This window comes from Staurois parvus, unplaced genomic scaffold (assembly GCF_062004578.1).
Source record: "Staurois parvus isolate SC_StPar_1 unplaced genomic scaffold, SC_StPar_1.0 ptg000597l, whole genome shotgun sequence".
NCBI lineage: Eukaryota > Metazoa > Chordata > Amphibia > Anura > Ranidae > Staurois > Staurois parvus.
Window position 1 is genome coordinate 2687886 of NW_028318393.1, and position 27809 is coordinate 2715694.

General features: G+C 42.7%; 1 protein-coding gene across 3 annotated transcripts; it reads left to right on the plus strand.

Moving 5' to 3' along the window:
- Positions 1–27809, plus strand: PLPP6 (phospholipid phosphatase 6). Of its 3 annotated transcripts, none has more exons than XM_089692603.1 (4): positions 1–136; positions 5009–5128; positions 18365–18841; positions 26041–27809. In XM_089692603.1, the coding sequence occupies exons 3-4, from the start codon at positions 18400–18402 to the stop codon at positions 26400–26402; spliced, it is 804 nt and encodes a 267-aa protein (XP_089548729.1). In that variant the 5' UTR covers positions 1–136; positions 5009–5128; positions 18365–18399; the 3' UTR covers positions 26403–27809. The 3 variants fall into 3 exon arrangements, with proteins under 3 accessions (XP_089548729.1, XP_089548730.1, XP_089548731.1); XM_089692604.1 differs by having other exon boundaries at positions 5009–5100; XM_089692605.1 differs by having other exon boundaries at positions 3–136; positions 4989–5128.

A 27809-nucleotide genomic window follows, 5' to 3' on the forward strand; every position in this document is an offset into this window, starting at 1 on the left:
CTTTGTCCGAAGGTTTCTCTGCACGGCGAGGACGTGGAGGCTGCGCTGTGACATCAGGGGACGTGTGTGCGAGGGACGGGAGGGAGTTTGGAGGAGCTGCGGGCTGCAGGCAGAGCCAGCACTGGGCTTGTCAGAGGTGAGTGAGTGACAGGTGGAGGCCGGTGGGATATGACAGTCCTCCTCCATCATCCAGCCCCATATACCGATCGCTGGGTTCTATCGAGTCCCTTTCATCTGCTATTGTTTCTAATTGTATGAACCTTGTCCATCTATTTATATACAACCTCATTCATTGTCACACCCCATTGGTGCACAGTGCCACCCATCATCTGATTGTCCTATACAATGTTCTATACGATGTCCCCGGATTGTATACCCGTGTGATGTTTGGTTACAGATTCATCTCACTATACAGCTTACAGTCTGATTGTACAATCTCCTTTTGATCGGCCAATAAGTAGCAGGTGTATTGTGTAGTTCTGTTGTACAAAGTTTGTAATGGTGGCCATCAGTAGCAAGCTCCGTGCGAAACCCCCTGAGCTATCCCACCAGGTAGAGATCAAAGGCCAATCATAGGCGTAGAGGCATTCTCCACCTTGCAGCTGCACGTATGCAAGGGGCATGTACAGTCTCTCCCAGAAGTGAGTACACGCCTCACATTTTTAAAATATTTTATTCTATTTTTTCATGTGACAACACTGAAGAAATTAAACTTTGCTACAATGTAAAGTAGTGAGTGTACAGCTTGTATAACAGTGTAAATTTGCTGTCCCCTCAAAATAACTCAACACACATCCATTAATGTCTAAACCGCTGGCAACAAAAGGGAGTACACCCCTAAGTGACAATGTTCAAATTGAGCCCAATTAGCCATTTAACCTCTGTGGTGTCATGTGACTCGTTAGTGTTACAAGGTCTCAGGTGTGAATGGGGAGCAGGTGTGTTAAATTTGGTGTTATCACTCTCTCTCTCATACTGATCACTGGAAGTTCAACATGGCACCTCATGGCAAAGAACTCTGAGGATCTGAAAAAAAGAATTGTTGCTCTACATAAAGAGGCCGTAGGCTATAAGAAGATTGCCAAGACCCTGAAACTGAGCCGCAGCATGGTGGCCAGGACCATACAGTGGTTTAACAGGACTGGTTCCATTCAGAACAGGCCTCGCCATGTTTGACCAAAGAAGTTGAGTACATGTGCTCAGCGTCCTATCCAGAGGATGTCTTTGGGATATAGACATATGAGTGCTGCCAGCATTGCTGCAGAGGTTGAAGGGGTGGGGGGGGGTCAGCCTGTCAGTGCTCAGACCATAAGCCACATCAAATTGGTCTGCATGGCTGTCATCCCAGAAGGAAGCCTCTTCTAAAGATGATGCACAAGAACACCTGCAAACAGTTTGCTGAAGACAAGCAGACTAAGGACATGGATTACTGGAACCATGTGATGTGGTCTGATGAGACCAAGATCAACTGATTTGGTTCAGATGGTGTCAAGCGTGTGTGGCGGTAAGCAGGTGAGGAGTACAAAGACAAGTGTGTCTTGCCTACAGTCAAGCACGGTGGTGGGAGTGTCATGGTCTGGGGCTGCATGAGTGCTGCCGGCACTGGGGAGCTACAGTTCATTGAGGGAACCATGAATGCCAACATGTACTGTGACATACTGAAGCAGAGCATGATCCCCTCCCTTCGGAGACTGGGCCGCTGGGCAGTATTCCAACATGAGAACAACCCCAAACACACCTCCAAGATGACCACTGCCTCGTTAAAGAAGCTGAGGGTAAAGGTGATGGACTGGCCAAGCAAGTCTCCAGACCTAAACCCTATTGAGCATCTGTGGGGCATCCTCAAATGGAAGATGGAGGAGAGCAAGGTCTCTAACATCCACCAGTTCCGTGATATCGTCATGGAGGAGTGGAAGAGGACTCCAGTGACAACCTGTTAAGCTCTGGTGAACTCCATGCCCAAGAGGGTTAAGGCAGTGCTGGAAAATAATGGTGGCCACACAAAATATTGACACTTTGGGCCCAATTTAGACATTTTCACTTAGGGATGCACCCACTTTCGTTGCCAGTGGTTTAGACATTAATGGCTGTGTGTTGAGTTATTTTGAGGGGACAGCAAATTTACACTGTTATACAAGCTGTACACTCACTACTTTACATTGTAGCAAAGTGTCATTCCTGCAGTGTTGTCACATGAAAAGATATAATAAAATATTTACAAAAATGTGAGGGGTGTACTCTGTTCTGGGAGATACTGTATATGATTGACTGTTGGCTTCCTGGTGGGATAACTCAGGCGGGTTCAGACTCGTGTCTATACGCTTCTAGGCTCATCCCTAGTGGCCATACATGCTTACCCTTTTTTTTTTTTCCTATTTTCCCCCAAATCAGATCAAATTGACAAACGACTGAATATCCATAACTTTCTTTCTGACCGATTTTTAGATCGGTTTTAATCAAACTCAATCAACCAGGGTGGAAAATGATAAATTGCATTGATTGGCACCACTGAGATGCTTTGCTTGTCAATTCTATTGATCAGATTGCATGGAGAAAAAAGATGTAATCAATAACTTACGATCATATTTTAATGTGGTACTAAAGTCTTGTGTTGTGTTTTTTTTTTTTTTTTTTTTTTTAGTAACAGACATGTCATACTTACCTGCAGCCCTAATCCTCCTCTTCTCAGGTCCCCTGCTGGCACTCCTGGCCCCTCCCACCTGTTGGGTGCACCCACAGCAAGCAGGTTGCTGTGGTGGCACCCGAGCAGGTGCACTCCTGAGCCACAGCTCTGCATGTCCATTCATACACAGAACTGTGGCTTGGCTCTGCCTCCTCCCTTTCCTGATTGGTACACTGGCTGTGATTGACCTCAGCCAATCAGGAGTGAGAGTCTTCAGAGAAGCGAGGCTCTTGTGGACATTGGGATGGGGCTCAGGTAAGTGTTTGGGGGAGCTTCTACACACAGAAGGCTTTTGTACCTTTCGTACATAGAATGCATGAAGGTAATAAAACCTTGAGCCTTTAGAACCACTTTAACTATCAATTAAAATCTACTTTCCCATGTGTGGCATGCAGACTATAGATCAATTATTCCACTTGAATAAATCAATTGGAAAACATTTAGCTCATTTATTGATGCATATATAACCATAGTTATATGTATAGAGACCTTTTGGAGGAGAGGTCCTCACCCAATGTTTATAAGCATAAACGATGGAAGCAATCCTAATCCTGACTCAGACTGCTGTCCTTGTAAAATCTTTGCCTTGCTGCACCGCAAAATGAGTGTGTCTTTCTAATCATCTCACACTTCCAGGAGTGTCGGAGGCTCTGTGTTCCAGGAGATGCAGTTCTTTATCTTCCTGGGCTCAGATCTGGTAGTGAAAAAATGAGGAAGGTTTGTAACAGCGCAAACACTGCAAAGTCCTGGGAAATGGTAGTATGGGGTGATCATGGTATTAGTGGCTACTGTATGAAGAGCGTAGGATTCCGTGTGGCACTGAGGGCAAGGCTTCCAAATAAGCTGTAGTAACCTCTGTAGATGAGAAAAAGGAGAGAAGCGCCTCTAAGTGCAATAAGTCTTTTTATTCAAGTCTAAATGTAGAAACACTCACATGTGTGAAGTAATCATAAGCTTAAAAACCGTGGTTAACAATAGTTAACGGTGGGGTGGTAACCCGGGTGAAGAGCCGTCATCTTACTGCGATGTGGGGAGGTCAGCTCTTGGCTGGAACAGCATGGTGGCTGGAGGGGAACAGCGGTCAGGCCGGTCGGCGTGCACGTCCTCCCTCAGAGCCGGATGGAACGCACGCTGGAACGTAGTGGCGGCGTGGCCGTGAAAAAGCAAGCTTGAAAAAGGAGTGCACTTCCGCCTTCCACGGCCACTGCATGCTCCAGTGCACCCTGGGATCTGACGTCATCACGGCCATGCCGCCGCTACATTCCAGCGTGCGTTCCATCCGGCTCTGAGGGAGGATGTGCACTGCTGTTCCCCCCCAGCCACCACGCTGTTCCAGCTGAGAGCTGACCTCCCCACATCGCAGTAAGATGACGACTCTTCACCCGGGTTACCACCCCACCATTAACTATTGTTAACCACGGTTTTTAAGCTTATGATTACTTCACACATGTGAGTGTTTCTACATTTAGACTTGCATAAAAAGACTTATTGCACTTAGAGGCGCTTCTCTCCTTTTTCTCAGATCTGGTAGTAGCTGGGCATGCTTCCCATGATGTGCATTGACAGTGTTTTCATATCATGTTTGGCTTCCTCAGCCTATGAAAATGTCTGGTCCAGGAGGGGGCGCAATTGTGTCTCTGGAGCCGAGCACCTTGGACACTTGTAGAAGTGTTGGGAGAGATTCAAAATACAAGTTGTTTTTTTGAAGCAGTGGGCAAAGAATTTACAAATGACAGAGGCCTTACTTATAATTATGTGCATACTTTTGATGATTATCTATGAGCATGGGGTGGTGGCACGGTTTTTGAATTCCTGTGAAAGGGCTGCCCCCGCACTACAAAGGTTAACTGCCAAGTTAGGTGTGGAGGGTTGCTAAAAAAAAACGTTTTAATTACCCTATCCTCTGCTCCCACAGGAAGACTGGTCCCCACAGCATCTTCTCCTCCACTGTCTGGTGGTCATGGGTCCTCTGACAACATCAGGGCCAATGCAGTGGCCATAGCCCTGCAATGGATGTGGGAAAACTGAGACACAGTCCACTGTTACAGTAGAGGGGAGTAGTGGAGAGCACCTGCTGCTGTGGGAGTGGAGGATCAGGTAAGTAAAACTGCTTTTTGTGCCCTCTAGATCTAAACAAGCTTTTAACCCTTGCAGGGTGAGGAGTGCTAAGTTTTGTGGAAGTATTTTTTTTTTTTTTTTTGTTTTGTTTTTCAATCTTGTGAGATGCGCTACCAAATAAAAAAATAAAAACACCTTTTACCAGCCAATCCTTCCCCCATGTAAAGAGAAATGTTCTTTACCTTAGACCCTGGTTTCCTCCTGTAGTGCCTGGTGAAGTAGCGTATTCTGGCAAGATTTGGGATCCCCACATTTCCCAGGATTCTGCTGGACGGCCGAGCAACGTGACCGGTGCCAAGGTGAGTGGACCAGACGCAGGGATCTTAAGTAAGTAACTTTATTTTATGTTATTTTTTAACCTACTGCTTATAGTCTAATAATTAGGATTTTCCTGATGCAAGGTCCATTTAAGCTTATCGGGTCCTAAAAACTTCCTGAACGAACAGCACTGTTTTGTCTGCAGGTATCTGTGATGGTCAATAGAATAAATCCCATGTCACTGATTGTTCTCTGGACAAAAGCTAAAGCGGCATTAAACCCAAAAATGTATTCTATTGTAACTTTCCAGTCATCAGATGTGGTGGATCCATTTTGTTTTCTTTCTTTTTTTTTTTTTTTTTTTTTTCCCCTCTGTTTTCACCTGGTGATTTGGCCAGTAACACACTTCCTGTATTAGTGAGGAATGAGCACAGGCGAGACAGCAGCATTGTCAGTCTGGGGAGGGGGCGGGAGGGGGGGTAGTGTTAAATGTACTAGCAGATTTAAATACACTAACACATTGAAACCAAACGCCAGCACACACTTTATAAGCAGTTACGGCAAACTGTTTTTTGGGGATGAAGGCTTTGCATGAATAAATAGAAGCTGGTCATTTTGATCACCCTGACAGTGTTAAATGGTTTGTCTCATCCATGTGAACTGATGCATTCTGCTGGAAAACTTAAAGCTTGTACTTATAAAAAACAGATGTACTGGCTGGATCACCAGATAAAAATAGAAGAAAGCTTAAAAAAGGAAACTAATCTAAGAATTAGTAAGCTTCAATATAATAAATGTTTGCTTTTGAGTGTAATACTGCTTTAAAGTGGAAATCCAGCCTAACACTAACTATTCTTGAAATTGATAAGAGGAAAAAAAAAAAGGGACAGAACATTTTGAAGCATAGTTAGTGGGTTAGTGTTGGGCTGGATTTCCACTTTAACCACTTGTCTTCCAGAGGATTTACTACTGTTCCTGACCAAGCCATTTTTTGCGATACGGCACTGTTACTTTAACTGACAATTGCGTGGTCATGCAACACTATACCCAAATTAAATTTTACGTTTTTTTTTTTTTTCCCCCACAAATAGAGCTTTTTTTTTGGTGGTAATTGATCACCTGTGCGTGTGTTTTTTTTTTTTTTTTTTTTTATAAACAAAAAAAAGACTGACAATTTTGAGAAACAAAACAATATTTTTTTGTATTAAACATGTCCAGTAAAAAACTTTTAAAAAATCAAATTTCTTCATAAATTTAGGCCAAAATGTATTCTGCTACATGTTTACCAATGGCGGTATAGATACTGGAAATGTTTTTTTTTTGTACTAGTAATGGAGCAATCAACGACTTATCGGGACTACGGCGGGCATTCTGACACTGGGGTGGGAACTGACGTGGTGTCATTGACATGCCCAGGGACACCAATACAGTGAGTGCTAATAAAAAGCACTGACACTGTACTAATGGCACTGGGCAGGAAGGGGTTAACATCTGGGTTACCTGTGTGCTGTTTCACTGTTAGCTGTGTGTGTGTGCTTCACTGTAAGCACACTGCTTTGTATGACTCACTGTGCAGAACTACTATTACAAGGCTGCACATATTCGTGTGTGTGTGTGTGTGTATGTGTATATATATGTGTATGTATGTGTGTGTGTGTGTATATATGTATGTGTATATGTGTATGTGTATGTGTGTGTGTGTATATATATATATATATATATATATATAGTGAAGGAAATAAGTATTTAATCCCCTGTTGACTTTGAATGTTTGCCCACTCACAAAGAAATTATAATTCTAAAACGTCAATGGTAGGTGTATTGTAACACTGAGAGACAGAATAGCAACAAAAATTCAAAAGAAATGCATATCTAACAAATGATGCACTGATTTGCATGTTCATGAGGGAAATAAGTATTTGATCCCCTTTACAAAACATGACTTAGTACTTGGTGGCAAATCCCTTGTTGGCAATCCCAGAGGTCAGACGTTTCCTGTAGTTGGCCACCAGGTTTGCTCACATCTCAGGAGGGATTTTGGCCCACTCCTCTTGGCAGATCCTCTCTAAGTCATTAAAGTTTGGTGGCTGACGTTTGGCAATTCAAATTTTCAGCTCTCTCCACAGATTTTCAGTCGGTTTAAGGTCTGGAGACTGGCTAGGCCACTCCAGGACCTTAATGTGCTTCTTCTTGAGCCACTTCTTTGTTGCCTTAGACGTGTGTTTTGGGTCTTTGTCATGCTGGAACGGCCATCCATGACCCATTTTCAATGCCCTGGCTGAGGAAAGAAGGTTCTCACCCAAGATTTGATGGTACATTGCCCCGTCCATCGTCTCTTTGATGCGGTGCAGCTGTCCTGTCCCCTTAGCACAGCGGTTCTCAACCTGGGGGTCGCGACCCCTTTGGGGGTCGAACGACCATTTCCCAGGGGTCGCCTAAGACCATCGGAAAACATATTTCCGATGGTCTTAGGAACCGAGACACCGCTGCTCTGTCTCGCGATCTGTGGGCGGGATGATATGCTGCCCCTGTAACCTGGCCACACCTCCGGGATCACTCAACAGCTCCGCCTCCTCGCCGCTGATTGGCCACCGGAACTGTAGCTCAGGAGAGGCACACAGGCGGCCAATCACCGGCGAGGAGGTGGAGCTTGGAGAGGAGGAGCCGAGCGGCAGAGCGCGCAGATCGAAGAAGATCGAGGGAGCTGCAGGAACGAGTGAAGAAGAGAGAGGTCAGAGAAGGAAGACAGCTGACAGGTAAGTGCAAATTTTGCTTCTGCAGGCTGTAGATGGGAGAGGGAGAGAGCGAGCCCAGGCTGGAGCAGGGGTCAGCAAGGTAAGTATCATTGGTGTCAGTGGGAGGAATAGTGCCCCATCATTTGTGTCACTAATACCAACGATGGGGCACTATTCCTCCCCCCGCTGACACCAACGATGGGGCACTATTCCTCCCCCCACTGACACCAACGATGGGGCACTATTCCTCCCCCCACTGACACCAACGATGGGGCACTATTCCTCCCCCCACTGACACCAACGATGGGGCACTATTCCTCCCCCCACTGACACCAACGATGGGGCACTATTCCTCCCCCCACTGACACCAACGATGGGGCACTATTCCTCCCCCCACTGACACCAACGATGGGGCACTATTCCTCCCCCCACTGACACCAACGATGGGGCACTATTCCTCCCCCCACTGACACCAACGATGGGGCACTATTCCTCCCCCCACTGACACCAACGATGGGGCACTATTCCTCCCCCCACTGACACCAACGATGGGGCACTATTCCTCCCCCCACTGACACCAACGATGGGGCACTATTCCTCCCCCCACTGACACCAACGATGGGGCACTATTCCTCCCCCCACTGACACCAACGATGGGGCACTATTCCTCCCCCCACTGACACCAACGATGGGGCACTATTCCTCCCCCCACTGACACCAACGATGGGGCACTATTCCTCCCCCCACTGACACCAACGATGGGGCACTATTCCTCCCCCCACTGACACCAACGATGGGGCACTATTCCTCCCCCCACTGACACCAACGATGGGGCACTATTCCTCCCCCCACTGACACCAACGATGGGGCACTATTCCTCCCCCCACTGACACCAACGATGGGGCACTATTCCTCCCCCCACTGACACCAACGATGGGGCACTATTCCTCCCCCCACTGACACCAACGATGGGGCACTATTCCTCCCCCCACTGACACCAACGATGGGGCACTATTCCTCCCCCCACTGACACCAACGATGGGGCACTATTCCTCCCCCCACTGACACCAACGATGGGGCACTATTCCTCCCCCCACTGACACCAACGATGGGGCACTATTCCTCCCCCCACTGACACCAACGATGGGGCACTATTCCTCCCCCCACTGACACCAACGATGGGGCACTATTCCTCCCCCCACTGACACCAACGATGGGGCACTATTCCTCCCCCCACTGACACCAACGATGGGGCACTATTCCTCCCCCCACTGACACCAACGATGGGGCACTATTCCTCCCCCCACTGACACCAACGATGGGGCACTATTCCTCCCCCCACTGACACCAACGATGGGGCACTATTCCTCCCCCCACTGACACCAACGATGGGGCACTATTCCTCCCCCCACTGCAAAATTACAGTTCTGAAGTAGCAACGAAAATAATTTTATGGTTGGGGGTCACCACAACATGAGGAACTGTATTAAGGGGTCGCGGCGTTAGAAAGGTTGAGAACCACTGCCTTAGCAGATAAACACCCCCAAAGCAGAATGTTTCCACCACCATGTTTGACAGTTGGGATGGTGTTATTGGGGTCATAGGCCGCATTCCTCCTCCAAACACGGTGAGTTGAGTTGATGCCAAAGAAACATGTGCTTTCTTGAGCAGAGGGACCTTGTGGGCATTGCAGGATTTCAATCCTTGTTAACGTAGTGTGTTACCAATTGTTTTCTTGGTGATTGTGGTCCCAGCTGCCTGGAGATCATTGACGAGATCCTCACGTGTAGTTCTGGGATGATTCCTCACTGTTCTCATGATCATTGACACTCCACAAGGTGAGATCTTGCATGGTGCACCAGACCTAGGGAAACTGACAGTTGTTTTGTGTTTCTTCTATTTGCTAATGATTGCACCAACTGTTGTCACCTTCTCACCAAGCTGCTTGGCGATAGTTTTGTAGCCCAGTCCAGACTTGTGTAGGTCTACAATCTTGTCCCTGACATCCTTGGACAGCTCTTTGGTCTTTGCCATGGTGGAGAGTTTGGAATCTGATTATTTAATTGCTCCTGTGGACAGGTGTCTTTTATACAGGTAACAAAATGAGATTAGCAGTGCTCCCTGTAAGAGACTGCTTCTAATCTCATCTTGTTACCTGTATGAAGACACCTGGTAGCCAGAAATCCTGCTGAATGATAGGGGATCAAATACTTATTTCCCTCATGAACATGCAAATCAGTGCATTATTTGTTAGACATGCATTTCTTTTGAATTTTTTGTTGCTATTCTGTCTCTGTGTTACAATACACCTACCATTTGATTTTTAGACTGATCATTTCTTTGTGAGTGGGAAAACATTCAAAATCAGCAGGGGATCAAATACTTTTTTCCGTGTGTGTGTTTGTGCGTATGTGTGTGTGTGTATGTATGTATGTGTGTGTGTGTGTGTGTGTGTATATGTATATATATATATATATATATATATATATATATATATATATATATATATATATATATATATATATATATATATAATAATGTATGTGATTTTGTATTTCTGGGTAGGGGGTGCACACCATTTGCACCTTCAGCTGTTGATCACCAGGTCCTGGCCGGAGATTCACCGTTGGCAGGAACACTGACGGGAGAGGTCTCTTACTCTGCATATCAAAGCAATTACACAGTAACACAGAACATAAAGTGAAACACGAACAGCAGACAGTTAACCCTTTGATCGCCCCAGATGTTAACTCCTTCCTGCCCAGTGTCATTAATAGTGTCCGTGCTTTGTATTAGCACTGATCACTGTAATGGTGTCACTGGGGATGTCAGTGACAGCCAGTTCCCACCCAGTGTCAGAATGCCTGCCGCAGTCCCGCTATAAGTTGCTGATCGCCGCCATTACTGGGGGGGAAATTCCTGTGTGTGTGTGTGTACTGACATTTGTAGACACTATAACTTTCACGTAAACCAAATAATTTATTTGTATTGGGACTTTTTTTTAGCAAAGACATGAAGCAAAATACATTTTGGCCAACATTTATGACAACATTTTTAGATTTTTTTTTTTTTTTTATTGGACATGTTTATTAGCAAAAAGTAAAATATATATATATATATATATATATATTTTTTTTTATTTTAATTTATAGCGCAAAAAATAAACACAGAGGTGATCAGATACAGTTGCAAGAAAAAGTATGTGAACCCTTTTGGGAATACGTGGAGTTTTGCATGAATTGGGCATAAAATGTGCTCTGAACGTCATCTAAGTCACAACAATAGAAGAACACAGTCTGCTGAACATAATACTACACAAACATTAGATGTTGCCATGGTTTAATTGCACATAACATGTAAACATTCACAGTGCAGGGAGGAAAAAGTATGTGAGGTCCTAACTTAATGACTTCTCCCAGAGCTAATTGGAGCCAGGAGTGAGCCAACCTTGACTCCAATCAGTGTGATGATATTGGATGTGTTGCTGACAGCTGTCCTGCCCTTAAAAAACACACACCTGTTTTGGGTTTACTGGTTCCAAGAAGCACTGTCTGATGTGAACCATGCCTCGCAGAAAAGAGCTCTCAGAAGACCTACGATCAAGAATTGTTGACTTGCATCAAGCTGGAAAGGGTTACAAAAGTATCTCCAAAAGCCTTGATGTTCATGTGTCCACGGTAAGACAGACTGTCTACAAATGGAGAAAGTTTAGCACTGTTGCTACTCTCCCTAGGAGTGGTCGTCCTGTAAAAATGACTGCAAGAGCACAGCGCAGAATGCTGCATGAGGTAAAGAAGAATCCCAGAGTGTCAGCTAAAGACCTACAGAAATCTCTGGCACATGCTAACATTTTTGTTGACACATCTACAATAAGGAAAACATTAAACAAGAATGGAGTACATGGGAGGACACCACAGAGGAAGCCATTGCTGTCCAAAAAGAATATTGCAGCACCTTTGAAGTTTGCAAAAGAGCACCTGGATGTTCCACAGCACTACTGGCAAAATATACTGTGGACAGATGAAACCAAGATTGAGTTGTTTGGGAAGAACACACAACAATATGTGTGGAGAAAAAAAGGCACAGCACACCAACGTCAAAACCTCATCCCCACTGTAAAACATGGCGGAGGGAGCATCATGGTTTGGGGCTGCTTTGCTGCCTCAGGGCCTGGAGGGATTGTTGTCATTGATGGGAAAATGAATTCCAGAGTTTATCAAGACATTTTTCAGGAAAACGTACGACCATCTGTCCGCCAACTGAAGCTCCGCAGAGGATGGGTGATGCAACAGGACAATGACCCAAAGCATACAAGCAATTCAACAAAACAATGGCTGCAACAGCACAGAATACGCCTTCTGGAGTGGCCCAGTCAGAGTCGAGTCCTGACCTCAACCCGATTGAAATGCTGTGGCATGACCTTAAGAGAGCGATTCACACCAGACATCCCAAGAATATTGCTACACTGAAACAGTTTTGTGAAGAGGAGTGGTCCAAAATTACTCCAGATCGTTGTGCAGGTCTGACCTGCAACTACAGGAAACGTTTGGTTGAGGTTATTGCTGCCAAAGGAGGGTCAACCAGTTATTGGGTCCAAAGGTTCACGTACTTTTTCCTCCCTGCACTGTGAATGTTTACATGTTATGTGCAATTAAACTATGGCAACATCTAATGTTTGTGTAGTATTATGTTCAGCAGGCTGTGTTCTTCTATTGTGACTTAGATGACGTTCAGAGCACATTTTATGCCCAATTCATGCAAAACTCCATGTAATCCCAAGGGGTTCACATACTTTTTCTTGCAACTGTACCACCAAAAGAAAGCTTCACTTGTAGGGGAAAAAAAAAGGACATTTCGTTTGGGTGCAGCGTTGCATGACCGTGCAATTGTCAAAGTAACGCAGCACCGTATCGCAAAAAATGGCCTGGTCAGGAAGGGGGGTAAATGCTCTGGACAGCAAGTGGTTAAACTCTTCTTCCCAAATCATCCTGCAGGGTAATGGATCAGTCACAGTTTTCTCTATGAGCAAAGCTATCCTGCCCTGGGGACCAGACTTTTTCTCTGCTTTTTATCTTCCCCTCACCAGCCCATGAGTTCTTCTACCTATGAGAGAGGATTCGGCTGCTAGAAGTGTTGCCTCCTCCAATAGGAGGTGTGCAAAATGAAGCCGGCAGTGATGTGGACACCCAAAGAAAGGACCCCAGGAAGTAAACAGAAGAGAGAGCGATCACCATGTGACTGTGGCTTCAGTTAAAGCGGAGCTAAAGGTGTTTTTAAAATAGACTTACAAGCAGGCAGAGTATAATAAAACACCCCTACCTGCCTGCCCACAGTCTTCTGGGGCATGTAAATCGCTGGCACGGTCCTTGTGTGCGGGATGAAGAACACCTGCACATGTGGAGATGTTACATCATCCTGCATGGGTGAATGAGGATGCCTAAAGACTGAGCCCTGGGAAAAGATGCTCACACCAGTGATGGCCCCCTCGTAGACTTCAGATCCTTGCAGTAAAGAGCTATAGTGAGTGTAGTTCCACATTAAAGTGTAACTAAAGGGAAAACATTATTTTCTAGTTTGGGACAGAGTGAAGATGGATTAGAACATGTCAGGTTTTATTGCCATCTGTACCCTTGTTAGGAGTTTTCTCCGGCTCTGTTTGTCATGTTAACTATTGTCATCAAAACTGAAACCAAAAGAATATCCCACATTTTGGGTTGTCCCCAGAACAGTAATAAAGGGTAAATTTCCCAAGGGGACACTGGCTCTGGTGGCTGTGATGAGAAGCAGGAATTCTCTTACTTTGGAGGGATTTCCTCTTACTTCCTGTTTTGGTTATTGGAAAGGAAGTGAAGAGACATCTCTACAGTTGGACAAATGGGGAAAATTAAAAACCTAACGGGTGTAATAAACTATGGATGTACCGATATATGGGGGGCCGAAAATAGTTATGGGCATGTGGTTTTTTTTTTTTTTTTTTTTTTGCAATTTTTGCCGCATTTTTCAATGCGTTTCTGGCCTGGTTTACACCAATGCAGTTTGTGTTTTGTCTCTTTTGCAGTGCTTCTTGCAGTGCATTTTGCGTTTTTTGCATGTGTGTTTTTGATGCTGGGGTTTTTTTGTTTTGTTTTTTGCTTTTTCTTAATGTGTGTTTGTTTTTTTTTGTTTTTTTTTTTCTTTGGGCCAACTTGTTGCTGGGCAGGTTTAAAAAAAAAAAAACAAAAAAAATCAAACGTGCGAAGAACTCACTATATGCATTTTATGCAGCGTCTCCATTGAAGTCTATTGAACCAAAAATGCAACATTTTGCATTTTAAATAGTCCCTTATTCTTTCCAAAATGCAGAAGCTCAAAAAAGCATAGATGTGTATGTATCCTATAGGAAACCATGTTAAATGGACTGTAGTGTTTCTGCAAAAAGCACTAAAAAAATGCATTGTTGTGAACCAGGCCTCAATGGGGAGGTGCATTTTTTTTTTTGTTTTTCCTCTGACCAAATATGCCCCAAAAATGCAGCGAGCAGGATTTTTAATATTCCAAGGGAAGCGCAACGGATCATTGTGAAGACAATCATTGAATTTTAAGGGATGCATTTTTCTTAAGCATTTCTTGTACTTTTGTTTAACGCAAAAGCACTTTAAAATCTGCTCAGTGTGAAAGCAGCGATATTAGCCGAAAAGGTGCTGAAAAAAAATTTATTCATTTAAATTCCTAGTATTAATTTAAAACGTCGCGTATAATACAATTCTATATTTAAAAAAAAAAAAAATTATATATATATATATATATATATATATATATATATATATATATATTTTTTTTTTAAACTGTCCATTTTTGGTTGTCAGCCAAATGTATTCTGAATTTTAGGTTTCAGTCCAGAATTTCCATTTCGTGCACCACTAATTATAACCCTCTTATTCTATAAAACATTACGAAGGAATGTTTTGCCATTGGTTCTACTTGGAGTAGGATGGGCGTTTTGAATAGTTTTTTTTTTTTTTTTTTTTTTTTCCATACTAGCAGTTAATTAGATGGGGGTAGGAGGGGGTTGCTGATATCCTCAATTTGGGCTTTAATACCAATGCTGTAGAAACTGTGGTTGTGGCTTTGGGAGGGGGGGTTTACACACACTCCCAGTGGCAGCAGTTGTCTGTAGGCTGTCAGATGGAAGCAATCCACACACCCCTGTTACTGCTGGTTTCCCCCTCCATGCACGCACCCGCCAGCCATGTTTCCTGGGCTCCTTGTGCTCATTGGCAGACTCGGGACCAATATGGCAGCTGCCACCTGATAGAGGGGTGGGAGAACAGCAAGTTTCAATGGTAACTGTAGACGTGAAAAGTAGAGAGGGTGAATCTCCTGAATGGGGGCACAGACAATGAAAACCTGACAGGTGTTCTAATCCATCTCCTCTCTTTCCGAAACTGAAAAAAAAAAGTTTTGCCTTGAGTAATACTTTAAAGCGCTTTGCTCGTACCTAGATCCTTTACAAACCACTAAATGTATGAACACCATTCCATATGGTTCTACTGTAGAGGTGAGTGAAGTAGACTGATATGCCATTTTTAGGTACTTTTGCTAGCTAAAATACATTTTTTAAATTTCTAAATGTATACAGTACATAACTTTATATACATATGAAAAACCCCTTTTTTTTTTTTTTTTTTCTGTACAGCTACTTTTTTGTAGTGTCCCTTTTGAATACAGAGAGTGTGTTTTTGCTTCTTGTTCTATATTTTATGAATTACGTAATGACCCATTTAAATGTATAATCATTACCTTCTAATGTCTGTGTTGTAGAGAGTGGACCACTACTTTGGGATTTACTTTTTATTAACAATATACAGTAATATGTTATACATCAGCATTAGATAATATACATTTAAAAAAAATCATAAAATTACATTTATATCTGTTTGTCACTATTACCTAGCTTGTCAGAAGTTTGTAGGAAATGGTTTGCAGAGCTCTGCACGTCCTCAACGAAGAGGACCTTCTATTCAAAAGACTCGTAGATTTTTGTCTTTTTATAGGCTGGTTTTGTGAGTATTGCTGTAGCCTGGTGAATTGAAACCAGTCCACAATCCAGTTCATGCTATCCCCAGGGTGAAGGCCACAAGAGACTCCACCACACAGAGTGCAAACATAAGAGAAGGGTGGATGCACCCTGTTGATATCAAAAGCTTTATTGGAAGTTGGTGACGAACAAAGGAGACACCACAGTCTTGCCCATAGACTGCTGTCTTTTGATGCGTTTCCCTCCTCCCATGGGGGTTGGTCAGCCTTGGCTGTAGCCCACTGGAAAATGTTGAAAATGTAGTGTATATGTAGTCAAGAAAGTAAAAGTGAGGTTTTGGCTTTCTTAGGTGAATATATATATATATATATATTAGTGTGTGTGCACAATTATTGGACAACTCTTAGGCCCCTTTCAGACAGGACGGACCTGTCAGTGGATCCGACTGCTCAGCGAGGAATCTCTGTGATCCCCACTGAGCAGGCGGATGGCAGGTTCTGCAGCAGTGGAGCGGGCACAGAAACAGCTCGCTGACTTCTATGGGGCGGTTGGATTGAAACTGACCCCCTTGTTCATTTCCATCTGACTGTCAATTGATCTACCGGATGGATGGGGAATGGATCCCCATGCGTCTGTGTTTGGCGCACAGGATCAGAATTAGATGCCAGCAGGTTTCAGTGGACACTTGTCTGCTGACACCTGCCGGTCCATAGACATCTATAGATGGGCCGAACGGGTCCGCCTCAATAACTGACAGGTGGACATGATCGGACAGTCAATGTGAAAGGAGCTTTAGTGTGCAGAATTATTATCCAACTAAATGAAAAACCTAAATTTTCCCATCTCACTTGTTTATTTTCATCTGTTAAAGTGACAATAATAAACAAACAACTCAAATTTACAAATAAACATTTCAGACATTTAAAAAAAAAAAAAAAAAAAACTAAATCAGTGACCAAAATAGCCACCCTTCTTTTCCTTAACAGTCATAAGTCTTCCATTCACGGAGTCTGTCAGTTTCTTGATCTGTTGACGATCAACTTTTTGTGCAATAACAACCACAGCCTCCCAGACAGTTCAGAGAGGTGTACTATTTTCCTTCACCATAAATCTCCCACTTAAGAAGGGCCCACATATTCTCAATAGGGTTTAGGTCAGGTGAGGAAGGGGGACATGTTATTCTTTCATCTTTAAGGCCTTTACTGGCTAGCCATGCAGTGGAGTACTTCGATGCATGCGATTGAGAATTGTCCTGCATAAATATCATGGTCTTCTTGAAAGATGCAGACTTTTCCTGTGTCACTGCTAGAAGAAAACGTCTTCTAAAAACTGTGGCAGTAGGTTTGGGAGTTTATTTTCAGTACCACAACCCCAAATCCACCTTGCTGATGTCTGAGTCATAGTGGAGCTCTGTGCCCATTCCTGATCCAGCCACAGGCCTGTCCATCAATGGTTACTCTCATCAGTTCATAAAACCTTTTGAAAAATCTGTCTTAAGATATTTCTGGGCCCAACCTTGACGTTTCAACTTATGTGTCTTGTTCAGTGGTGGTCGGGCTTCAGCCTTCTTTACCTTGGCCATATCTCTGAGCAATAAATACATTGTACTTCTGGGCACTCCACGTAGGTTGCTTCACATTTGATTCTTCTCAAATCTTTGGCAGTTAATTTGCGTCCTTTTTCTATTTCTCAACACGTTTCTTGCAACCCTGTTGACTCTTTGCAACAAAACGTTTGATGGTTCTGTGATCACACCTCAATATCTTAGCAATTTCAAGAGTGCTGCATCCCTCTGAAAGAATTTTTGACTTTTCACAGCCAGTTAAATCTCTTATTTGGCCCATTTTGCCTGAGGAAAAGAAGCTGCCTAATAATTATGCGCACTTTGATATAGCGTGTCGACCTCCTTAGTCCACACCCTCACTCATTACACAAATATCACCTGATCTGTTTAAATCCAATAAGCATTCAAGTTTACACAGCTTGGAGAACATGCATTAAAATGATGATTTGGTCAAAATACTCACTTGCCTAATAATTGTGCACATTGTGTGTATATGAGCTATAAAAACTTGATAGGGTCTAACCCTTCCATACTCTACCCAAAATTTAGAAATGTTTTTTTTTTTACTCAGATTTTACTGAGCAATGGGAGTACAGCTGTTTCTACACTCCCAGAGCTCTCATAGGAGAGATGCTGTCTTCTCATACTGTTCATTCACAGAAGCCTTTTGTGAATGAGTTTACTTAATGCAGAGTGCTCTGTGATTGGGCAGGAGGAAGGCAGTGGCTGGGAAAGCAGCTGCATTTGACTCTGCAGCTGCAGGAGCTGAGACCAGAAGGTTCAGCATCCGAAATAGTGATAGCTATATTCTCAGCACTGACTAAAAATGTCAGTTGTAAATTTAAGAGGCATGCACCTTGGTGGACTTTGCCACAAATAATCCAACAAATTTTACAAAGTGGCAGACTTTTTGAAGTTCAGTGTTATAAACTTTTCATTGTTGCTTCATTTATGATCAGAAATGTAAAAAACATCTTTGGTCTGTCTAGGTCTGAAGAGAAGTACCACTGCACTGCAGGTAGACATGCCTAGTCCAAGAACAACAAGAGCAGCCAACACTACCAGCTCTACTTCTAATGGAAGGTTTGAGTTCATGTCTCTACTGACTAATAGGACGAGTACTGCAGACATACCTGCAAGTAGACCTCGAACATCAGACAGTCCAGTTCACTGGAAAGACTCTAGTTCATCTCAGCAGCAGCAGCAGCTTCCAGAGGAGGATTGCATGAAGTTAAACCCGTCATTTCTTGGAATTGCACTAAGATCATTGTTGGCAGTTGACCTCTGGCTATCTAAGAAAATGGGTGTATGTGCCAGGGAAGGATCTTCATGGGGTAGTGCACGTCCTCTGATGAAGCTAGTGGAGATCTCTGGTCATGGAATACCCTGGATTTGTTGCACAATCTATTGCCTGTACAAAAGTGATAGTTCAGCTGGCAGAGAGGTGATACTTAACCTGCTTTTTGGTAAGTGAAATTTAAGTAACAGATTTACAAAATTATTGTACTAAAATGTCATTGTATTAAACCATATTCTTGAAGATTGTTTTTTTTCTGTTCTATGCTGATACATTATGTTTAATTAATGGAAAAGTTTAGACATGTTGGTAATTGTAAATCTTCAACCGTGTGTGCTTTGCTTTCAGTGTATGGCAGTACACCCCCATGTCCTGCTTTTAAGGTAGGATAGAATGAGTTCAGCTACTAAGGTTTGTTGTTTGTTTCTGTTTGTGTTTTTTGTTGTTTGTTTTTTTTAACAAGATTTTTTGCAAAACGGCCATTAAAGGTGAAACAACGCTAATAAAGGATTTAATGCTGCCTAGTTTTTGCTAATCTTCTGTTACATAAAAAGAGCATAATGCACTTCTAACAAATATTCTGCCATGCTATGAGTAAGGGAGCTCAGACCTTTGAAAAAATTTAACTCAACACTGGATTAACATCAGGATTATAGTTTAGATATTATTAATAATAATTATTTATTTTAAACTACCCATTTGTACTAGCAAACCTCAGTCCCAGATATGGTTAAAAAAAATGTGCATTCTTGCTTTAAAGTGACACTAAACTCTGGTTTTAAAAAATTCTGTTCAATAATGTATTCTTAATTCCAAAAAGCTCCCATGATCTGACTTCCTGTTAGAGGGTGGCTACTTTTGCTCTGCATTGTACCACTGTTGGTATGAGTGTAGCCACCTTCTCTTGCTTTTTTCCTAATTGGACTATGGGATTTGTAGTGTGCATAGAGCAGTGGATATGACTAACGCTCATTGCTTGTTCCAAAGAAAAGTAAGAGGGGAAAAGGTTCAGGAGCTTACAAAGGCTGTTAGGAGCCAGTAAAAAAACAGAATTTAATGAAAAATCGTTTACAGGGCCATTAAAAGAGAAGTATGGGTTTGATTTTTTTTTTTCCCCCCAAAGTATACTTGCCTAGGTGGATGCTGCATCGATCCAATATTCTGTCCCCCAAAGGCTCTAAATGTGAGAACTCAGCAATCACATGACCGCTGATTGCTGAGTTCTCTCTGCCGTTCTGAGCAGACATCGTTGACTGTCAGTCACCGCTCTCTGCTCTGACCCAACCCCTCACACTCACTGGAGAGGTGGGCTATGGAGGGGGTGGCTGCCTGAGGCTCTCAGCAGATTGTTGAAAAGCTGAGCCAGGTGCAACTCAAACAGGGGTGGATCCTGACTTTAAAGACGGCTGAGTGACGTCAGCTGACAGTGGGCTTCAGATAGACATCCCACCATTTAGCCCACATAAGGAGACTACTTAATATTAAGAGTGCTTTTACAAAATACATGTACACAATTTAGAAAAGGGTGGCCCTGGATCCAAAATTGTATTCAGCTAGAATGTTTCAAAGTTTAAGAAGTGAATCAAATTGTTTACAGAGAAGGCTGCTCTCAGAACCACAGGAGCCTGTGGTGCGCTTGAAATACCTTTTTGGGTGCAAACATGAGAAGAAGAGCATGGAACACCAAGAAAATGCAGTGTGTTATCAGGTATGGAAGAAATTGGTTTTATTAAAGCGGTAGTAAACTGCTGGGAAAAAAAGTCCCTTGTAAGGTAATGTCATAATGTGCTAGTATGCATTGCATACTAACACATAATGTGAAACCTACCTTAAAATTAAGCCCTCCAGCGGCATGCGGTCACCACTGCAGAGGCTTCAATCTTTACCCGGTCTTCCTTCCAGGTTCGTTAGCTCCGGCTGTCTGATAGGCCGGGCTGCAATGACGTCACTCCTGCTCATGTAAACGGGAGTCCCGCCGGGCCACGGCACAGAGCTCTGAAGGAACAGCATGGGTATGCCGTTTCTTCAGAGTGCATGCTCCGGCTTTAGAAAAGAGAGAATATCTCCTAAACGGTGCACATTTAGGAGATATTTTACCTGCAGGTAATCATTATTATAAGCTTACTTGTAGGTAAAATGTAAAAAAAAAGAGTTTACTGCCACTATAAGATCTAAAGTTCCAGTGTGTTTTGAGTGCCTTAAACACCCTTTCTTCAGGGCTTGTAGGAAAGACCATGTAGCCTAGGACTGCTGTCTGTAGGACAATCACCGCCTGTAGTTGTGTATGTACCCGACCGAGCACAACTGGCAGATTTTAGATGCAGTAGTCCGGTAAATAAAATGGTGGTAAAGGCTGAAGGTTTTTTACCTTCATGCATTCTATGCAAGGATGGAAAAAACCTGTGTGCGGCAGTACTCCCAGGCCCCCTAATCCACCCCTACATGGTGGTGTTAGCTGTGTGTCAGTGCTGCTCATGTACTAGACCAACTGTCATTACATTTACAGCACTATTTATATATTCATGATGTCTGGTTTTTAACTAATTTTTGGTTTTAGGTCATACTCTTTTGTATTGTCTCATCTTGTGGTGATGGCTAACTGAAGTATTTACCTAAATGTCTATACACCCTGTTCCAAAATATTATGCAAATTATATTTTTCTCATTTACCTAAATAATTGATGTAAATAACAGTCAGCATAATTCTCATGTTGTCAACTATTAAGAGTACAATTCAAATTTTATTGAACAAACCTCCTAATGATAACAGGATTTTTTTTAAACATAAAACACTTACAATGCACTGTTCCAAATTATTACACACAGTAAGTTTCAAAACCCTTTATAGGTTGTAAAGAACTGAAAATTGTCATTTGTTGTGTTTGCAGCATATTTACTGAAATCAAAAGCTATTTCAGTCAAACTTTGACAACATTTTAACTTTTTAAACATTTTAACAGGTCACGTTACATTTTAACATAGGACCCCTTATGTGATAGCAGCTTCACAAGTCTTGTATCCATTGAACTTGTGCGTTTTTGGACAGTTTCTGCTTGAATTTGTTTGCAAGCTGTCAGAATAGCCTACCAGAGCTGCTGTAAACTGCCTCCCACCCTCATAGATCTTTTGCTTGAGGATGCGCCAAAAGTTCTCAATAGGATTGAGGTCAGGGGAGGATGGAGGCCACACCATGACTTTCTCTCCTTTTTATCCCCATAGCAGCCATTGATGCAGAGGTATTCTTTGCAGCATGAAATGGTGCATTCTCATGCATGAAGATGATTTTATTACGGAAAGCATAGTTATTCCTTCTGTACCAGGGAAGAAAGTGGTCAGTCATAAACTCCACATACTTTGCAGAGGTCATCTTTACACCTTCGGGGACCCTAAAGGGGCCGACCAGCTCTGTTCCCATGATTCCGGCCCAAAACATGACTCCACCACCGCCTTGCTGACGTTGCACCCTTGTTGGAACAGGGTGGCTGTCCACCAACCATCCACTACTCCATCCATCTGGACCATCCAGGGTTGCACGGCACTCATCAGTGAACAGGACTGTTTGAAAATTAGTCTTCATGTATTTTTCTGCCCAATGCAGCCATTTCTGCTTGTGAGCCTTGGTTAGTGGTGGCCGAATAGAAGGTTTATGCACAGTTGCAAGAGTCTGGAGGACTCTACACCTTGATGTCTGTGGGACTCCAGAGGCACCAGCAGCTTCAAATATCTGTTTGCTGCTATGTAATGGTATTTTAGCATCTGCTCTCTTGATCCGATGCATGGATCTGGCAGAAATCTTCCTCAATGTGCCTTTATCTGCACGAACCCGTCTGTGCTCTGAATCAGCCACAAATCTCTTAATAGTGCGATGATCACGCTTAAGTTTTCGTGAAATATCTAATGTTTTCATACCTCGTCCAAGGCATTAAACTATTTCACTCTTTTCGGCAGCAGAGAGATCCTTTTTCTTCCCCATATTGCTTGAAAATGGTGCTCTGCTTAATAATGTGGAACACCCTCCTTTAGTAGTTTTTCCTTAAATTGGGCTCACCTGCCAATCTAATTATCACAGGTGTCCGAGATTGTTTTCAGTGATCAAAAGAGCCCTGACACACAATGCCATCCATGAGTTAAACTGAAAAACAAAATATTTAATCTTTGTGACACTTAAATAGAATTTGCATAATAATTTGGAACAAGGTGTACATGCATTGTTTGCAATAAAGCATAATTTTTCGAGAAATTCCTGGGTATCGCTTTCTGTTCATGATGTAACCGCTTTTCTTGTGAATCCCTTTTCACACCCCCCCCCTTCTTTTGATGTCTGGTTTTTGGTTACTTGGCAGATAATATACGTTCGGCGATATGTTGCATTTGTGGTCTCTTGCTTTTTTGTTACTGCCCCTAACACATACCTGAGCCCCATTGCGATCTAGCGATGTGCACAAGAATCTCTGGTCTCTGTCTCCTCAATGTCTTAGACAGCAGCGTTCTGAACCTTTTTAGTATCACTTTAATGTTTTTTGGTGCAGTCCTATCAGCAGTCCTAAACTGCATTCCAAGTCCTTAAGAAGAAGGTTTTTTAAGGCTTCTCAAACACATTAGTACTTTACAACAACAAAAAAAAAAAGTTTGTGGTCTGTTGCATAGGGATGTTTATGTATAGGATCTTGCTGGCAGAAAGATCCTGAGTAAAATGTTCTATAAAGACCTTGCATATACACACAAATAGGCACATAAACATGCATATGTGTATACATGTGCAAAATTCTTCTTCTGCATCCTCTTCTAGTTGCCAGTGTTGCAATATACGCGTGTATGTGCATAAATTGCTCTACCCAAGTTTTCTATTTTTATTTTACAGCTCTGTACTCATTGCTGTATTACTGCTCTTTATGCAGCTGTGTGCACTGTTCCATACACCACAATGCACCTGTGTTCAGATCAGTAATAAAAGTGGCTTTTTCCCTGTTTCCGTGATGATTCAATGAAATGGTACAATAATATATAGTAATAGAGGGGACTATTGTGTGCCCTTGTGGAGGTTACAAATATTAAGCGGCTACCTACTGACAAATGACAGCTGAGCAGGAGCTTTCTGGTTCTGGGAGGATGTCGCGAGAGACAGCGGATGACAGATGTACCAGGCTGGTCTTGGTACCATGTGATCACTGTTACCAATTGTGACAAAAAATTACAACTTCAAAAAAACTAGCCATGTCCCTTACTAGATACCTCAGACAGTCTACTTTGCAAAAATGGGTCATTTGGGGGGTATTTGTACTGTCTGGCATTTTAGGGCTTCAAGAAACATCATCGGCCATCAGTACATTGGGAATGTTCAATTTTCAGATATATATATTCCATATGTTGTAGACTCTAGAACTATAACATGGACTTGTGTTGGGTTTTTTTTTTTTTAACCAAAGATTATTATTTATTTGCAAAATTTGAAAAGAGAAATTAAAACTTTTTTTTTTTCTAAATTTTTTGTAATTTTTTTCCTTTTTTATATACCAAAAACAAAAAAAAACCCAGTTGTGCGTAAATTCCACCAAAAGAAAGCTGTATCTGTTAGGAAAAAAATGTAATTTGGGTACAGTGTTGCATGACCAAGTAATTGTCATTCAAAGTGTGACAGCACTGAAAGCTGAAAATTGGCCTGGGCCAGAAGGGGGTGAAAGTGTCCAGTACTGAAGTGGCTACAAAATGTAACTCTTGCTTTTCCTGCACTTAAGTGCAGCATGTCTGCGAGCTAAAACCAATGATTTACCTTGAGGCTACATTTACACCGGCGATTTAAGAGCAAAAGATTCCTGCGTGGCGAAGTGCAGCTGCTGGCCCTGTTCACTATAATAACAGGTCACCGGTGGCTGCAGGCGTTTGCAGCTGACCTCACAGCCAACGGTTCTCACTGGCTGTGCAGAGAACTGTGAACAACTGCGGGGTCTTTGGCTGCACCTAGTTGCAGCCGGAATCTTTTGTCCTTAATCGGCGGTGTGAATGTAGCCTTACCCTAGGTTCACACCTAAGCGTTTTCTGCCCTGTTTTACAGAAACGCAGTACAATCCTTTTAACATGATTTCCTATAGGACAGGTTCTGCGTTTTCACCCGGTGCTTTTTTGGAATGGGTCGGGGACTTTTTTTAATGTAAAACGTTGCATTTTTGGTTATATAGACTTCAATGGGAATGCTGCAGAAAAGCATGTATTGCGTTTTTTGCCACGTTTTTGATGCATTTTGCTTTTAAAATCTGCCTAGCTACAAGAAAAATAAAAAAAATGAAAAAAATGCATCAAAAACACAAGTGCAAAAATGTTGTGTAATGTAGAAACGTTTCAAACGCAACCTGCATAGGTGTCAACCTAGATCCAAGGTAAATAATTGGTTTTAGCTCTCAAACATGCTGCACTGAAGTGCAGGAATAGCAAGATTTCTTCTGCTACAATTTTGCACTGGCCTTAATTGCCAATGTGAATGTAGCCTTAGGGTGAAGGTGGAGGAAAGGCCTTTTGCATCCAGGATCCTGATCCATGCCCACCATCCCCTCCAGCCAACGATGTCTGATTTAAGTAAGTGAAGCTTGAAAAAACAAAACTGGCCACTGCTCCAATCAACTAGTTTTTTAAACAAGCAAGGTGCACATGAGCAGGGCATTTTTCAAAACAATACAGAACAAACTTCTCTTGGCACACTTATCGGCTAGTCATAAAAAAAAAAAAAAAAATACACTGTTTCAGCAATGTACATTTAAAAGTGGTTTTGGTTGAATACATTTGCAAATAAATGTGGACGCCACACTGGCTTGTCTAGGCCACACTGGCTTGTCTAGGCCACACTGGCTTGTCTAGGCCACACTGGCTTGTCTAGGCCACACTGGCTTGTCTAGGCCACACTGGCTTGTCTAGGCCACACTGGCTTGTCTAGGCCACTCTGTGGAGTGTGGTTTCTAACTTGTATTGTGCTGTGAAATGCACTGTCCAGGTTCACCTTGCTTTAAAAAGCTAGTAATAGATAGATGGAAACGGAGGCCAATTTTGTTTTTGTTTGGTGCAGGGATACATTGGAGGTCTTTAGCAGCTATTGTGCTGTGCTAAACTGGTATGTCTCTATACCTTTCTATTTATTTTCTCCAGGCATACTTGCCCTCCATTTATGATCTCCAGGCATACCTGCTTTTAATAATTGCTATAAGCAATAAAGAGAGCCAGGGCCTATCAGCATTGGGTCCCTTATTTAACATTTTCCAATTTTTTGTAAAAATTCTTGAAAAGCAACTGTGTAAACAGCAGGAAACTGTATTACTGTAAATGTGTATATTATACATTTTATACAATTGTTACTCAACAAACCTCTTTTCTCTTCTGCAGCTCTACTACTGGATATCGTTCTTGTAGGAGTTGTGAAAGGATTAGTGAAGCGCCGGCGGCCAACACAAAACCGAATGGATATGTTTGCTACCTTCTCTGTAGACAAGTATTCCTTTCCTTCGGGCCATGCTACAAGAGCAGCAATGGTGTCTCGCTTTATGCTCAACCACTTAGTACTGGCTGTGCCAGTGAGGATCCTTGTGATGCTGTGGGCTGTTGTGGTTAGTTTGTCTAGAGTCATGCTGGGTAGGCACAACGTGACTGATGTGTTATTTGGTTTCTTCATGGGGTACATACAATATAGCTTAGTTGAGTACTTCTGGCTGTCACCAAACACTCTGCCTGTTCTGTTTAAGATTTGATATCTTTCAGGCATGTGACAGCTTTCAGTAGTAGTCTAACAAAAGCCTGGTTCTTATTCTAATGGATATAAATACGTTGCTCACCACATCTTGAGGTTTTTTTGGCCCTCTAGTTTTGAGGAGTCAGATGCAAGCATCACTTCAGCTACAAGAAATGTAGGAATGGATATATAGACTGCACTGTTTGTAAGGACCATTGGACTCTAAATCCAGCTTTATGCACTGTTGATCTTTAAGCCATGGACATCACATTTTTTTCTGATAATTTTAAGTGGTGAAAAAGGAAATGCTGATATTAATCTTGTGTTCTGCTGTATTTTGGGGAAAGTTATTTTGTAATATGTATAAATGTTTGATTTTTGTTGTGTTAGTTCTTTATCTTTAGAGATAGGAGAGTCTTGATTGACATATCTGTCCCTTATCATGCTGCTTAACCATCCAGGAAGGTTAAAAAAAAAATGAGTTGTGTGTACAAGGAAGGCTTTTATTTTATTGATTTTTAGTATGGAAGTGAAATATCCATGCTTCTTTCTAGTCTAAGGAGAATACAGTTGTTCTATCTTGGTAAAAGTTGATGTACCTAAATTGTTGAATGTAGTGGGTGGTTGCGGTACAGAAATTTTCTTGTTTGGACAATCCCGTTTTCGTCTTCCTAAAAAGAGTTTGTTTTACCATTCCGAACGAGATAGCATAATGTTCATAGTGTGTTTTATTGAGACCAGAAAGAGGCCACAGAAAGCAAGGAATCCAGTACAACTAAAAACTCCCCCTAACATTTTTGGTACAATTTAGGCCTTTCTAATGCATGTGCAAACAATACATTGAAATAATGTGTGTATATATAGTCATTTAGTGGCCACACTCAGCCTGACATTTACAAGCAATGAAACAGATTTGAGATTAAAGGAGAAGTATGGAAAAGCATAAATAAGTAGTATATGTTACTCTCATACCTCTGTGACATTTCTTTTGCTCCTCTGTCCTTCTTAGTTTGTGAGATACAGGCACTTGAACTGTCAGAAAGGAGCTTGTATCAGTCCATTTTCAGTTGGTAAGTTTTAGAGGGGGTGGATACAAGTTCAGCAATCCACCCCCTCTTTAAGTCCCTCCCTCTCTTGGACATGTGATGAACAGGTGCTCACCCATGCTACTAGCTAAAGCAGTCACGTGTCCCCCCTTTCACAGCAAGACGTCACTATGCTACAACTCGGAAGCAGAGGCACCTGAAAAGCTGTGCAGTCTCCTCACCTTCAGCAGCTCTGCTGGTCTTCTGTTCAGGGCTGCACTTTTCCCTGCATGTATCATCTCCTATCTGCAAGTCCCCCCCCACGTCACTCAGCTTTCAAAGCCTGTGTCTGCTTCTCCTCCAGCAGCCTGGGGGCTAGGGGTTGGGGGGGCAGGAGCGGG

What these genes read in the sequence shown, in the direction of transcription:
- PLPP6 (XM_089692603.1), top strand. Translation starts at nt 18,400, where the DNA reads ATGCCTAGTCCAAGAACAACAAGAGCAGCCAACACTACCAGCTCTACT. An exon ending in GATACTTAACCTGCTTTTTG is followed by an intron (nt 18,842 to 26,040) that starts GTAAGTGAAATT and finishes TCTCTTCTGCAG; the next exon opens with CTCTACTACTGGATATCGTT.